The sequence below is a fragment of the Brettanomyces bruxellensis genome, chromosome 9, assembly GCF_011074885.1.
Source record: "Brettanomyces bruxellensis chromosome 9, complete sequence".
NCBI lineage: Eukaryota > Fungi > Ascomycota > Pichiomycetes > Pichiales > Pichiaceae > Brettanomyces > Brettanomyces bruxellensis.
Window position 1 is genome coordinate 2,161,812 of NC_054690.1, and position 15,239 is coordinate 2,177,050.

The 15,239-nt window shown below is 42.8% G+C and overlaps 8 protein-coding genes across 8 annotated transcripts; 4 read left to right on the forward strand and 4 right to left on the reverse strand.

Annotated features, from left to right (window-relative positions):
* Positions 1 to 224: 224 nt before the first annotated feature.
* Positions 225 to 2,513, reverse strand: BRETT_002763 (uncharacterized protein; the record flags this gene model as incomplete). The annotated part of the gene is made up of 1 exon (XM_041281283.1): positions 225 to 2,513. The coding sequence occupies one exon, from the start codon at positions 2,511 to 2,513 to the stop codon at positions 225 to 227; it is 2,289 nt and encodes a 762-aa protein (XP_041139074.1).
* Positions 2,514 to 2,778: 265 nt separating this feature from the next.
* On the forward strand, positions 2,779 to 3,570 carry BRETT_002764 (uncharacterized protein; the record flags this gene model as incomplete). The annotated part of the gene is made up of 1 exon (XM_041281284.1): positions 2,779 to 3,570. The coding sequence occupies one exon, from the start codon at positions 2,779 to 2,781 to the stop codon at positions 3,568 to 3,570; it is 792 nt and encodes a 263-aa protein (XP_041139075.1).
* A 57-nt stretch (positions 3,571 to 3,627) lies between these two features.
* Positions 3,628 to 5,043, reverse strand: BRETT_002765 (uncharacterized protein; the record flags this gene model as incomplete). The annotated part of the gene is made up of 1 exon (XM_041281285.1): positions 3,628 to 5,043. One exon carries the CDS (start codon positions 5,041 to 5,043, stop codon positions 3,628 to 3,630), a length of 1,416 nt encoding a protein of 471 aa, XP_041139076.1.
* A 348-nt stretch (positions 5,044 to 5,391) lies between these two features.
* BRETT_002766 (uncharacterized protein) lies at positions 5,392 to 6,108 on the forward strand (the record flags this gene model as incomplete). Its single annotated transcript, XM_041281286.1, has 1 exon — positions 5,392 to 6,108. One exon carries the CDS (start codon positions 5,392 to 5,394, stop codon positions 6,106 to 6,108), a length of 717 nt encoding a protein of 238 aa, XP_041139077.1.
* A 213-nt stretch (positions 6,109 to 6,321) lies between these two features.
* RPS29 (40S ribosomal protein S29) lies at positions 6,322 to 6,492 on the reverse strand (the record flags this gene model as incomplete). Its single annotated transcript, XM_041281287.1, has 1 exon — positions 6,322 to 6,492. One exon carries the CDS (start codon positions 6,490 to 6,492, stop codon positions 6,322 to 6,324), a length of 171 nt encoding a protein of 56 aa, XP_041139078.1.
* Positions 6,493 to 7,494: 1,002 nt separating this feature from the next.
* Positions 7,495 to 9,876, forward strand: BRETT_002768 (uncharacterized protein; the record flags this gene model as incomplete). Its single annotated transcript, XM_041281288.1, has 1 exon — positions 7,495 to 9,876. One exon carries the CDS (start codon positions 7,495 to 7,497, stop codon positions 9,874 to 9,876), a length of 2,382 nt encoding a protein of 793 aa, XP_041139079.1.
* Positions 9,877 to 10,360: 484 nt separating this feature from the next.
* BRETT_002769 (uncharacterized protein) lies at positions 10,361 to 11,659 on the forward strand (the record flags this gene model as incomplete). The annotated part of the gene is made up of 1 exon (XM_041281289.1): positions 10,361 to 11,659. One exon carries the CDS (start codon positions 10,361 to 10,363, stop codon positions 11,657 to 11,659), a length of 1,299 nt encoding a protein of 432 aa, XP_041139080.1.
* A 154-nt stretch (positions 11,660 to 11,813) lies between these two features.
* On the reverse strand, positions 11,814 to 15,087 carry BRETT_002770 (uncharacterized protein; the record flags this gene model as incomplete). Its single annotated transcript, XM_041281290.1, has 2 exons — positions 11,814 to 14,424; positions 14,876 to 15,087. 2 exons carry the CDS (start codon positions 15,085 to 15,087, stop codon positions 11,814 to 11,816), a joined length of 2,823 nt encoding a protein of 940 aa, XP_041139081.1.
* Between the last annotated feature and the right edge of the window lie 152 nt (positions 15,088 to 15,239).

Sequence of the window (15,239 nt, forward strand, 5' to 3'; positions counted from 1 at the left end):
GCAATCCCTTTATCTTTATGCTTTTGTACCATTTAAATGTCAAGCCACTTGTTTGTTGCCTTGATTCAACAAGTTCCGATTTCTGCCACCTGTGACTGTAGACTTTTACAATATGGTGTAAGGAAGTAATGTTGGCATTGTTCGAGCGGGTTCAGAATACAGGAAAAGAAGACTTTACATTAATTTGCCATTTCATTATGTGTAATCTATGTATTAATACCTGGCTACACGGTGCATGCTCTGTACTTCTGGGCAAACTCCTTATAATATTGGATCATTTCAGGAGTGATGTTTTTGCTGATATCGTTAATTGCAGCCAAGAAGTTTGACTCACCGACCTTTCTGCAGTTGCTATCATTCATTATTGCATTCAGACCGGCTTCCTGACACAATAGAACACATTCAGATCCAGAGAATCCATCCGTCATACCAACAAGTTTTGTTAAAAGGGCATCCTTGTCCTCAAGATTAAACTTGGAGGTGTTCTTGTCAAATATTTGCATTCTGGCATCCGAGTCTGGCGGAGAAACGTAAACATGACGGTCCAATCTGCCGGGTCTGAGTAATGCCGGGTCAATAGCATCCGGCCGGTTAGTAGCACCCACTATTATGACACCTCTGAGCTCCTCAACACCGTCAATCTCGTTCAATAACGTGTTGAGCACCTGCTTGGTCACGTGACCAGAGTCAGCTGACTCACGGCTCGTGGCTAGAGCATCGATCTCATCTATGAAGATGATTGAAGGAGCAGCCAGGCGGGCTTTGCGGAAAATCTCACGAATCTTCTTTTCGGATTCACCGACGTATTTGTTGAAAATCTCGGGTCCCTTGATGGCAATGAAGTTAAGACCGGATTCAGTTGCAAGAGCTTTTGCAGTCATGGTTTTTGAACATCCAGGTGGACCATATAGGAGCAAACCTTTGGGAGCACTGATTCCTAGACGCTTAAACGTGTCTGCTGAAGTTAGTGGAAGTTGGACCATCTCCTTCAATTTCCGTTTGAGCACTTCCTGTCCTCCGATATCGCTCCATCTGACTTTTGGCATTTCCAAGACGATTTCTCGCATTGCACTAGGCCGGATCTCCTTTAGAGCATCCAAAAGCTCATCATATCCGAGTTTTACACTCTTAAAAGCATCTTCCGACAAATCTGCACCGTTAAACTGTCCCAAATTACCCTTTATGCACATCATCACGGCCTCACGCGTAAGTGATACAAGATCCGCACCAACATATCCATGCGTTTTGTTGGCAACGGCTCTGATTTCGTCGTCTGTCAGCGTCGATCGTCCCTGCATCCTCGAAATCTGCTTTACCAGGATGTCATACCGGCCATCTGCATCTGGGATTGGGATTTCCAGCTCTTGATCAAATCTTCCTGGCCTTCTTAAACTCGAATCAATGGATCCTGGCCTGTTTGTGGCACCAATAACGATGATTGGTCCCTCCAAGCCATCCATCAATGTAAGCATCGTGGCTACAACACGCGAATCAACCTCTGTTGTATCATCATTACTTCTGCTTGGGACCAAAGAGTCAATCTCATCGATCAGAATTATTGCCGGTGAATACTTCACTGCCTCTTTAAAGAATCCTCGAAGTGTCTCCTCTGTTCCACCAAGGTATTTGGACACAATTGACGGTCCATTTATTCTGATGATGTGGCAACCAGAGCTCTCATACGCAATCGTCTTAAGCAAAAGCGACTTTCCGGTACCAGATGGTCCATAAAGCAAAATTCCTCTCGGAGGCTGAATTCCAAACTCTTTGAAGACATTGGGGCAATTCAGCGGCAAGAAGATGTTCTTTTTCAATCCTGATATCTCCTTCTTGAGTCCCCCTATATCCTCATAGCTGAATTTTAGCCTCACAGGCTGTATTCCGTTTTTCGGCACTGCCTGAACGCTAGTTGCCGTTGGATGGAATAAATATGGCCGTAGCATCGACTCCTGACTCTCTCCCATATTTCCTCTATCATCTAATGAAAGTTTTGAAAGTTGAAGCTCGACTTGTTCGCCAATATCTATCACTTTCAGGCTTGCTGTAGTAAATCCTTTATAAAGAAGACCGATGTCACACAACTGCTTAAAAACGTCACTTTCTTTGACAGATGATGACAAATACTCAACAGTCACGCTATCCGCATATGCAGGTTGCTCTTTAGTGCTGGAAAGACTGACCCTGTCTCCTAATAAAAAGCCTGCCAGTTTTAAATAGTACGGCGATAGCAAAACAACATTCAATCCGTATTGTGACTCTTTATCTTCATCCCAGGTTGACAAAACAGCAACAAAGCTTACCAAGCCTTTTGAGATCCGAACAAATTCTCCAACTTTCCACTCTGAAATTTCTATTATTAGGGGTGAAACGTAAATATTCGCCACTGCTTTTGCATCATCTGTATCTTCGTGAGGTCTCACGATAAACTCGGTAGGCAGCTTTTGCTTTATGGTTTTTGCACTCGAGTCATGTGAGTTTCGCTTACTTCTCTTAGAAGCTGCTTTTTGTGCCATTTTAGATGCTTAAATGACACCTTTTAACGATATGAGTCGGAGTTATACGTCAACAAACCAAACAAACAACAAATCAGATCTGAAATAATATCATTATCGTGATAAATTTTTGTTTTCACCTTTTTTTTTTTTTTTTTTTTTTTCTTCCCTTGGATATTTTTCATTGTCCTACCTGGTATGTTATATAAAGTAAGGTACGCTACTCATTCTACATGCTATCTAAATCACATTGGCTACACAAGCTCATCCTAATTACTATGCGAATATGCAAAACATCAGAAATATAATACGACCGCACATAGAGCCTACATTTTACAACCACATAGTACCGAGAAGATGGCTTCATCAAGTAGCATCTATAGGTACATCAGATACAGTTCTGAATGCAGATCAAACGAGTAATATACCACGATTTTCACTAAGCTACAAATACAACAAGTTTGTCCAATTCAGGCAGAAAGCAGACTCGAGAATTAATTTTCTTCGAATGATCATCCCCGAAGAATATCAAGTGAGCAATACGATATTATTTAACTGTGTATATTTTGATCCATGCAACATTATCCAAACGCAGCACAAAGATCAGTTCCACGACCCAGTTTTCCTCGAGCAGAGCAAGGTGCTGCTTTTGGGGAAGATGGCGCTAAATCATGAGTTGGAAAAGTTTGTATTGTGGTTGTTGGGGAGAAAAAACCAAGCCGAACTTGAGAAAAACGGTAATTTCTCACTAGATATGCTATCAGAGGTACCAAAGATGGTTAAAACAATCAACAATACAGCAGTACGAAGGAAATTTATCTCGCAATTCCTTAACGTGTATGAGAATAAGAAACTTTTGGATGAGGATACGGAAACAACAACCTCAATCAAGATTCCGGAAGATATTCGCCATAAAGTGATTCCTGCTTTACTAGGGTTTATGATTCTGCAGATTGACTCGGAAAAGTTTAGCGAGTTTGTACTTGAGTTCTTGATCAGGGGAAGGGATTCAAAGAAGAAGAAATACAAGCATAAGGGCCTGTATGAGCTCAGTAAAAGGTACCGCAGGCATTCATGACTAATTGGGAAATTATTTATTATCTTTATACATCTACTTTACTGCTATCCACCCTCTTCACAGTCCAGGACATCCAAATGGAACCGGAATCCAATCATCATATCTCTTAAAGATAGAATTTTTGCTTTTGGCTCTTTCTAGAATATTCCTCTTCACCTTCTTGCGCTTCGACGCCTTTATGCTGGCTGGACTATCAAGTTTTCGTTTTGACGGCTTCTGAACCATAAAATCTGGAAGTTTGAACTTGTTCATTGTTTCCAATGCTTTGTCTATCTTGCTCGATAGTTCAGGCACCTCTTTTATCACATCACTGTTTTTGTCTCTGAAAAATTCAAGCATGCGGATACTTTCGTCATTATTTTGCAACGAAATCAGTCTCACAATCTTTTCCGCACTCTCCTCATTGATGAATCTAACAATTTGCGGCTTTTTCCCAAACACAAATACGTTCTTAAGCATATATTCAATCCACTTTCTCCCCTGCACACATTCAGCCTCATTTCTCGGAAGCATGTACCTCTCATCACCTTTTACTAGGACCTCGCCAAAGTTAACATCGTTCACCACCTCCAAATATTCATTTTTGGTCATAAATTCATATAGTTTGCCGAATAAAAGCATCACAAATTCCGGCCCCATATCCTGAAGAATTGGTTTATATAGAAAATGCAAAGATTTTGCAGCTCGCTCACTCAAGCTCTTGGATCGCAATATGATCCCGTCCGGGTCAAATATGAATACTTGCACAAGCAAATTCCTCATTTCTTCACTATCTTGCGCTATTTGCTTCAATCGATTTAGATATTCCCAATAAAATTTACCATCTCCAGTCATATCTCCTTCTTTATACGTTAAACTAGAATCCTCCAACCTTAACTCCTTTAAATTATGCAATATTTCACGAAGCTCACCAATCACGGCTGCTCTCTTTTCAAATCTTTCGTCCCCATTCCTTAAAAATACAGGACGGCCCTCTCTCAAATTCAAATGTGTCACGTGACACCAATAATTCTCATCGAGCCATTGCAAAGCGCGCCGGGTACTCCACCTGAGCATTTCCAATGTAGGGATGTGCTCGTGAGTGCCGATGTGGCGCAACTCGACGAAGTAACTGGGCAATTTGATCAGTTCTGCCAACCGATGAAGGCTGATAGCATAGCTTGATTGCTGGTAGGGGTCAAGAATGCCATTAACGAATTTGATCATGGCCATTGTGTAGCTTAATCTGACTGTTGTATCGTCATAAACACCAATTTTGGTTAAGCATTCATCAAGAAGGATAGAAGAAGTGAAAAGAGAAGTGATTTCAATAGAATGCGGTACGGCGCCTCCTTGTGCGAAACCACACACCTTCTGGACGGCTCTGGATCTGTTATCTTGTTTGGAAGTGTCATAAAACCAGCTGTGAAGTATTTTCAACTCAGATGGGTCTCTGTAAGGTGTGAGGCGGGGTTCTCTGTTGAGTTCGGTCATTGTGTAGTTTAAAATATGTTTTCTATGCTGTGTGCAATCAATAGATTGAATATCTGTGAATCAAAATCGAGTATATGTTGTATATAAACTGATTGATTAACTTACTGACTGATGACATGAGAATGGCCAAAATTTTCAGCTTGCGAAAGTTGTGACTTTTTTTATTTTATTTTTTTCCGCACTCCACGCTTTCGGCTGTTTTATTAACACATGCGAGAAAAAGATAAGCAGGGTGAGCATACGCGGGCAATAAATTCCATTGATAACCCAGGGTACATGCTTTATCTAAGCATACATTTTGAATACTTTGGCACTCAGAATACTCAATATACAATTATCAAGTATAAGATGTCTGAATCGTTATTCATCATTGGGGCTACGGGATTGGTTGGATCGCATTTCTTAAATATTGCCGCTGGCAGTACTTCTGTCAGCAAGATAGTCACACTTTCAAGAAGAACACCCAAATTAAGTAGCAATATCACAAACAAGGACGTTTTAAAGCCTATCATTGAGTCCAAGACGGACTTGTGGCCGGAAATAATCAAAACGACGCTCGATATACCAGATAAATCCACAATTTTCTCTGGATTTGGCACTACCCGGAAAGCTGCCGGCTCAGCAGAGAATTTTGTGAAAATTGATCATGACATCAATGTTAACGCATTCAAAGCTGCCAAGGAGTCTGGTAAGTTTGACACAGCCATCATTGTGTCAGCTTCTGGTGCAAGTAAGGACTCAGTTTTCTTGTATATGTCAACTAAGGGCAAGATTGAAGATGAGTTGAAGGCTTTGAAATTCAAGAGGACCATCATTTTGCGCCCAGGCATATTATTAGGCAAGCGGGACAAAGCCAAGGACTGGAAGAACACGCTGTCTGCCTCGATTGGGGGCTTTTTCAAAGGCACGTTTGCACAATCTTTAGTTGGCTATCCAATTTATGCCGAAGAGGTGGCAAAGGCAGCCTGGTATTTGAATCAGCAGCCTATAAAAAAGGAGGGTGAGGTGATCGAGATCGGCAGCAAGGAGATGATTGATCTCGTCAAGACAATAAGCGAGAAATGAGCTAATAATTGGCTGTTAGGATGCTTTCTTTCCTTTATTTTGTCACTAATGATATCTAGTTTACCTTTATCTAATTCTACTCTATACTTTCGTACTTACGCCTACGCTTGACAACATATACAATTCACTTATCTTAGATATAATCCTTTATTAGTGCTGTATGGAAATTATACACAGGCCCTGTTAAAAAGCCCTGAACATGTCGAAAGCAGCTTAACGCAACTTGTGGAATCCAATATCATCAGCCTTCTCTCTGAAGCACTGTCTGCAAATGTTCAAGCCGTACTTTCTGATCAAACCAGAACGGGAAGCGCAGATTCTGCACTGTCTAGCTCCCTTACCGTTGTTTCTTGGGTGTGAGTACCAAACGTTTGCGTGAGCCATATTCTGAAGAAATATCTGAATGTTAGTATAAGATTCCTCAACTTAAATGTCATATGCATTTGATAGTTTGCATGATTGGATCGTGCAATATTCTTTGAATTGATAAAATTTAACAGATAAATTACAAACTGTCCGCTGTTGAAATCTGCGTGCAATCTCTATAACCCATCGTATCTCCTGTCATATTATCCTTTGCAATATTTGGATTCAGCCAATCTGTTTCATACCATTTCCCTAATAGCCACTTAGGATGTTGAAAATAATAACCACTAAACGAATATTGGACCATTTAACGAGTATCTCCTCAAAAGCATCACTTGATCCACTGTAATGTACACATTCCAGTTCTATGCTAACCACTTGCTCATTTTCAATGTATTCTCAATCCATCATAATGCGTTTCTCTTCCACTTTTTTCACCTTCAGCTGTTCACGAATTATATGTGTGCATATTCCTTTAATTCTCGTCTTCATCACCTATTCAAGCTATCACGATCCTGTCATCTCATGTCTTACTTACAATTATTATCTATTGGTTATTGGTGGTAATGTCAAAAGATATATTTTACAGCCTAATACGGGTATCTTAAACACTCTATAATATCTGATGTAGACTTCGATGAAAATTATACCACACCTTGCCACTACCAAACGGAGAAAAAAATTTGAATTTTTTTTCCCACCATTTTTTCACACAGCCTTGAAGATTTGTGGGAGGCCGTCGACAAAACGGCAAGACAAACAAACAGCGGGGTGAAAAAATACAAGGGCTGCGCAACCCCCAGTATCCTCACGTGACACAATTGAGATGTAAAAAAATTAAGGATGTGGTTATTCAATGTACGGATGTGCGTTGAGAGGAAGACTGAAAAAAAATGGCATAATCAAATCAACAGATTTTTCAGGCCAGATTTGAGCAAGATAAGGAGACACAACTCTGAGTTTTGTAGCAAGGTAGACTGTCAAGGATTGAAATAAAAGATCACTAAGCACAAATTGATTATGGCAGGACATCGTGCAACATTGAAGAAGGCTAAGAAGTCTTTCAAGAGTGGACATGCCTCTAAAAGATCACTCAAAGCAAAAAGTAAAGGTAAAGTGGAGAAAAAGAGTGGAATTCCGGGTCCGAAGAGTTTGAAGAGGCAATCCAGGCTCGAAAGGAAGAATACAGCAAACCAACTGAAGAAGAACAAGATATTGAAGTCCTTGAACAAGAGGGCGTTGTTTGATGTGGCGAAAACGGAGAAAATCGTTACATTCATTCCGTTAACCAGAAATATATCATGCGGCAGAATGCTGAGTGAAATGTTGAAGCCTCTAGGTGAAGTTTCAGTGCCAGAACAGGTGGATGGCCCCTTAGTGAAATCCGTCCACATTGAACGTTTCAAATCCAACCTTAAGATTGTTCTACCGGACATGACAAGTCTGATTTCGATTCTGGATGCAGCGAAAATTGCAGATTTTGTGATTCTTGGTCTGAGTGCCACGGAAGAGGTTGAACCAAAGTGGGGGGAGCAAATTGTGAGGGCCATCGAGGCACAGGGTATATCCAGCGTATACGGAATAGTGCCTGATGTGGTGTCTGCGTACCCATCGAAGAAAAATCTACAGGACGATATTCTAAAGTCTCTTTCTTCGTATTACGGACACTTTTTCCCGGACTATGAGAAGCTATTTGTCACAGAGAGACCGTCGGATGCTCTGAATCTCCTCCGGAGTGTTTGCCAGAAGCTGCCGAAGCCGGTTAGTTGGAGAGATGAGCGCGGATATATGGTTGCAGACAGTGTGAATACTGCAGTTAAGGAAGGAAGCACAGATGAGGGCTATTTGGTGATTGAGGGAACTGTGAGAGGGTCTGGATTCAGCGCGGACAACTTGGTGAGCTTGCCTGATGTAGGAGAGTTTGCAATTGGCCGGATAGAAAAGCTGGAAACGCGCAAAATTCATCAGAAGGCAGAAAATGAGGGAAACTCTGTGGTGTTCGCTCCAGGCACAGAAAAGGACACGTTAAACAAACTTGGACCTCTACCTGAGGCTGCAGATGGGCAAGATGACGACATGATGGAGGATGAAGACTCGAATTTCCTCGGGTACGACCAGGATAACGATGAGAACACGTACGACTTGGTTGATAGGAGTGAGAAGTCGAATGTTGGGCATCAGTTGGGAAGAAGGCTCCCCAAAGGAATGTCTGCGTACCAAGCAAAGTGGTTGCTAGACGATGACATAAAGGAGCTCGTGAAGGAGAACGGAGTTGAAGAAGAAGATACTGAGGATGTTGAGCCAGGTGAATACAGACCTGAAGACGCATTTGAGGCTGGGGAACAGAGAATTGCAGAGGGGAGAGCCGAAGAAAGCAGTTTAAATGAAGCAGACGGGATGGATGTTGAACCGGAGGATGCTGAAGAGTTGTCTGCAGAGGAAGAGGCCCGGCAGTTACAGGAATTCAAGAAGAAGGCTAAGGAAGAGCTCGAGTTCCCAGATGAGATCGAACTTCGGCCAACCGAAAGAGCAACTGAAAGACTGTCCAGATACAGGGGAGTGAAGTCTTTGGCGGACTGTTTGTGGGATTATGATGAGCAGGATGCACACAGACCATCTGAATGGCTCAGATATCTTCGTGTGAAGAATTATCGGGCCAGCAGTAGGCGGATACGGGCAGAATTCAGGTCTGGGTTGAATGTGAGGGCCGGAGACAGATGCATACTGTATGTTGAAGTGCCGGCGAGTGTATTAAGCAAGCTTAGAGACCCATCTAGGTGGCCGTTTGTGGTATACGAGCTGCTGAAGCACGAGCACAAATTGACAGTGTGCCAAATTGCTTGCAAGATCTGGGAAAGCTACGATCTTCCTCTCAAGTCGAAGGAGCGGATGTTTATGCAGTATGGGGCAAGGAGAGTGGAGGTTGAGCCTATATTTTCACAGCCCTCAAGAAACACAAACAATGTGGCGAAATTCCTCCGTTTCCTACAAAAGGGTGCATCCGGTATAGCAACGGTTGTTGCTCCAATGAGCTTCACGAACTCACCGGTGCTTTTTTATAGACAAACGGCGGAAAATGGAGTCGAGCTTGTTGCCGACGGAACATTTTCGAATGCCGACTTCACGAGAATCGTTGCCAAGAGAAGCGTTTTAACGGGTGAGGTGCTCAAAATCCACAGGTCTGCCGTCACCGTTAGATACATGTTCTTCAACGAGAAAGACGTTCATGCATTCAGAAATGTGCCGCTATTTACACAAATGGGCCACTCTGGTACCATTAAGCAGTCATTAGGAACTCACGGATACTTCAAGGCGACATTTGATGGTAAGATTAACGCGCAGGATGTTATTGCAATGGCTTTATACAAGAGAATGTGGCCTAGGAACTGTGTCCATGTGTAGATGCCAATAGGCCAAATACAGTTAGAATAATTTAGATAGAGAATAAATATGCAAATAATAGTATTTATTTGACGTGTAGCTGGGTCTGTACGCCTTACATATTGATTAGGGACATTGCTTTGGCCAATTTTACCAGACAGGATTTCGAAATGTGGTAAATGGTGTTGGTTGCAAAAGCTATTCCAGTGAATTAAAATCCTCGCGATTTCCAATTTGGTCCAACTTGATTCATTTCTTGCCGACTGCCTAATCCGGCCTACGACGTTCTTTTTTTCCCCGTTGCTTTTTTTTTTTTTTCTTGCCGACTCCACACTCTTCTCATTCATTTTAATCCAATTCAGACGTTTGTAATGCTGCAGTACCTATTTAAAACTCGAGTTCAAAATCGCTAATAAGTACATTTAACACACGGAAATACATTTGTAAGCATCTGCCATTCAACAGTGCAAGTTATATTAACATTTGGCAAGCTCCTCGTCTAACAATGCTCTCAAACTTCAACGGCCTCCCCACACACTCAACACCAACCTCATCAGGTATCTTCACATGCATCTCATGCCGGATAAAGTTCCATTCTGCGGAATTGCAGCGAATGCACATGAAAACAGAGTGGCACAGGTACAATTTGAAGCGGCGGGTGGCCGAATTGCCGCCCGTTAGCTCTGAAATGTTTGAGATCAAAGTTTTGCAGCAAAAAGCAAAGCAAGTACAATTGGACGAGTTTGGGTTTAGAAAGCTGCAACCAAGGGCACGGAAGCCGGCTAGAAGGAGTCACCGTGTGCGACCGGCCCGTATTACGGTTTCCCAGCGGTACACAAGTCCGACAATGTCGGTTTCATCCGAAACTTCAACTTTTACTCTAGGATCTACGGAGTCTGAAGAGATGAGCTCGTCTGTATACGATATAGACTCCGCTTTGTCGGAGGATCAGACGTCTGGTACAGAACGCTACTTTTCCAGCGGTGCGGAGGAGTCGGATGAAGAAAATGTTGCCGAAACGGAAGGCGAGTCGGACGAAAACGGGACTGATAGAGAGGAAATACAACCACACAGCATACCGGTGACAGTATGCTTTTATTGTGGTAGAGAAAGCGGTGGAGTGGAGGATAACATTCGGCACATGTTCAAAAATCATGGATTGTACATTCCGGAGCGGTCTTACTTGGTGGATGTTGATGGTCTTTTGCGATATCTCTCGGATATGGTGGTAGTTCGTCTTGAATGTATAAAATGCGGATTTGTTGGCAAAACACTGCAGAGCATTCGGCAGCATGTTGCCAAAAAGGGACACTGCGTTGTTCCATACGAGACATCGGAAGATCGGAGTGCAGTGAGACGGTTTTACAACTTTGATTCGACCCTTGAGACTCATTCGGCAGATTCAAATGCCAAAAGTGTGGAATTTGGCGGGGAACAGGTTATAAACGAACCAGGAAGCGACAGTAATAGTGCTACGGATGCAACAGAGTACACTATAGCTGAAATTGACAGCACTGGTGCAGAGATGCGGCTTCCAAATGGCGTTTGTTTGGGAAATAGGAGATATGCGAGATACTACAGGCAGAACATTATAAGACCGGAGGATATAGAAGTTCCGGAAAGCGAAAGAACAGTGGCTACTGTTTATGCTAAGGCGGACGAGATAAACCAGATAGGGCAAAGATTGAAGAGGCAGGAGCTTAAGGAGATCGGACTAATAGAAGCCAGGAAGAACTCAAAAGCGCTTTCATTGAAATTGAAGAAGGGTAACAGCTTCAAGTATGCGAGAAAGGAGATAATATGAGGGATGCATGATATTGGTTATTTACGGGATTTAGGTAATTAGATTAATTAATATGAATTGTTTAAATTAGTTCTTAGTTCTTACTTAGTTCTTACTCACCCCTTACTTCCTACTCCCTTTATTCTGAATCCCTTTATTCCACTTACATATTCACTTACATATTTCGTCCGAGTCTTTCGGACAACTTAGCTATGTAACTGGGCTTTTTCGCATTCTCATTGGTAGATGGTGATGTGTGAGTCGGCGTCTGTTGAAAGTCGATCGGCGTATCAACAGACTCTGATCCCTGAGGAATAACTGCAGCACCAGGCTGCTGCTTATTCTCGTTGTTCTGTTTATACACATCGAGTCTGTTTTGCGAGCTATCAAAAACCTGAAGAAGCTTCTCATTGAGATCATCCTCGGCCTTTCCGACTATACTCAGGTTGCTTGAACTGTTGTTGTAGTGCTTTCCGGCTTTCCCCTTGTCCTTTGAGCTTTTTTCAGCCTGAAGTTGAAGACTGGCCATCGGAGTCACAGCCTCAAGTCTGTTCTGAAGAACTTTAAAGGACTTGGACTGCGGAAGAAGCATTAACAATCCGTACAAGCACTGGTAGAGGTACATGTTTCTCCTTGGATTGAGCAAGTCCAATCTCAACTTGGCAAAAACTGGACTTTCGAGCAACTGGATGATGAGATCGAGTTGCACGAGAAAGTTTAGCGAGATGTCATAGTTGACCATCTTGGAGACAATCTCCCAGCTGAGTTTGTACTTGGATGTAAGCAATGTGAGACATAATAAGGAAGGCGAGTTGAGCGACCAACAACTGAATAAATCCACAAACAAGTCCTCCGACTCGCCTCTGATGAGTTTGTGTCTGAGATGCTGGAGTTCCGGGGCAATAATCAAGTTGTTGTTCAAGATCTGGATGACGATCGACACAAAATTGAGGTTGTCCTCCTCCTTGGAGAGAACTTTCGAGATAGTCTTGTACACTCGCTCGGAATCCAACGATTTGCAGATTGTACGAATGATGAAATCGGCCTTGGAGTCCAAAATTTTGCGGTCCTTCTTGAAAAGATCAACTAGGTCCACCATGAATGATTGGAAGTACTTATCGTCGCTTTGGTTCGATATCTTCGACAAGAGCTCCAAGTCCTTGTCAATCACTTTCTCCGAAGAGTCGTTTAATGCCTTGAGAAGCATCACAAAGATGTTGTCTGAGTGCTCCAAGAACTTGTTCGGGCTGTTATCGTGAAGCATTATCAACCAATCAAGTGCAGCAAGCCTTGTCGACTCGTTATCGTTGACAAACTGCAGGCTGAGCTGGTTCACAATCATCGGATAGTTAATCTTGTCCTCCTCAGACGATGCCAAACCCATCAGCTTCGTGTTCAACTCCAACGTCAGGTTTTGAAGCTGGAAATTGTTGTGTGAGATGATCGTCAAGAGAACAGAGAGCAATTTCGGCATAAAGATGATAAACGACTGCGGCGAAAGCTCCAGAAGCGTTCTTAGCCACTCAAGCACCATCAGCTGGATTGTTTCCTCTGAAGAGTCCAAGTTGTTGATGAGTATATCGATGATTTTCGGGCAGTCGATCTCCACATCTTGTCCCGGGATGTACAAGCCGTCTTTTTCCACTTCAATACCCTCTGTGTTGTTTGCTGAGCCTCTATCCTCGTCTCTACTCTTGTTGCTGCTCTCTTCTTCGTTACTGTCTCCATTCTTATCGCCGCTGTCTGTATTTTTGCCACTTACATCATTTCCATCTTTACGGTGAGCTTCATCATCCCGATTTTCTACTTTGGCACTATCCACTTCACCTTTTGCAGCTTCTTTCTTCTCACTATCCCGCCCCTCTTTACTCTTCACCAGGTCCTTTATCTCGTATATCCCTTTAATCTCATGCAAAAGAAGCTTTAAGAAGTTTTCAGTCACCACACGCACGTCTTCGAGTGATGAGCTCAAATAGGAAATAAGTGGGTCCAAGAATGACGCCAAGTACGAGATCATCTCCAAGTCCGGTATCGAGTCCAACAACCTGAGCCAGCTCACGAGGAACATTCTGGTGTACGGGTTTGTTGCAAACATCCGCTCTTTCAACAACGGGATGAACTTTGAAAGCGAAAACGCCTTCGGCAGCTGCTGCTGGTACACCTGCAGGGTCTTCCCGGTTCTCGGGTCCACCATGGTGGCCAATGGGGAGGTGTCAGGGGGAATTGATAGCACTGGGACGTAAGTTGCTGCTTTTTCACTCACGATGTCTTTAATTAGACGATCAAGTATATCAGCTGCGTTTTTCACGCTCATCTCCGGATCTGCCACCAACTTGCACAACACGTCAAAGATCTCGTTGAAGTAGATTAGGATTTCTCCCTTGGATACTTTGGCAATGTTGTATAGTGCTTCGCAAGCAAAATATCGCACCATCGGGTCTTGATCCCCAAAACAGGCCAAAACAGGATGCATTATTCCTTCCAAATACTTCGGAACTTCACTCTGGCCGAGCGCTATGGCAACTGCCGCTAATCCAATAAGTCCTCCATACCTGGCATTGGGTTGATGAACAGCATACGCATAATTACTCCTGAGCTCTTTAATGATGAGATCAATCTTGTCCATCTCACCATTGCCCATGCACTCCTTCACCACCCGCTCCAACTGCAATGCTGCGGTCTTTCTCTTGTCGTATATCCGGTCATTGAGTCCTCTTTTTATTGATTTATCTACCTCATCTGGTGTTAGTATCACTAAAATTCCAGCATTCGCTACTTGCTCTAATCTAAACCTCACTTACCCATAGTCACACTCGTTTGGCCGCAAAAAGATTTCGCACTGCCTTTTTGTACAAAGCTGTTGCTTGCAAAACAAATAAAAAAAGCAAAAGGAGTGTGTTAATACTCTAAATTTGAGGCTTTAATACTCGTGTTGATCTGCTATACATCCACGATCTCATCCGTGCCACCAATAAATTCTGGCCCCGCCGTTATTTACATTTGATTTCGAGCACGACAGCAAACCGCAGACGCATGCTCGCGTCGATCGACGCACCGACCTCTGCACTTTTACCTGGGCCTAACTCACACATTTACATACATAATACGCATACAAAGCAGTGCGATAGCATCCTAAGCAAACCCTCTATTATTCTATATACACGTACAATGCCGCTCGCCGTCTATTTCTGCAGAGATTGAAGTATTTGCACTATTTTGATGTTTGTATCCAAGAACCTGTTCAAGCAGTTTCCAAGGCATTCTTCCTCGTTGCGATCCAAATTTCCGTCATTAACAGTTGTCACACACTTCTTGAAGCACATATCCGTGAAGTTCGTGACCGAATTCTGGATTTTAGCCTTCGAAGTCTGTTGCTGGATAAAGTTGGCCACCTCTTTCTTTGAGTTTTCATCCAAGTTCTGGACCGAGTTCACGTCTATATCGCTCATTTCAATAAGTTTGCTACCTTGAGTTCCTGGTAAGTATTTGTACTAAATTGCTTGGATTAATGGGAAGGTGTCTATATATCTTTATGTATTTCTTCCCCATCGTAATTTACACATACGCACAATTGAATCTTCAATCCGGCGTTTTTTTTTTT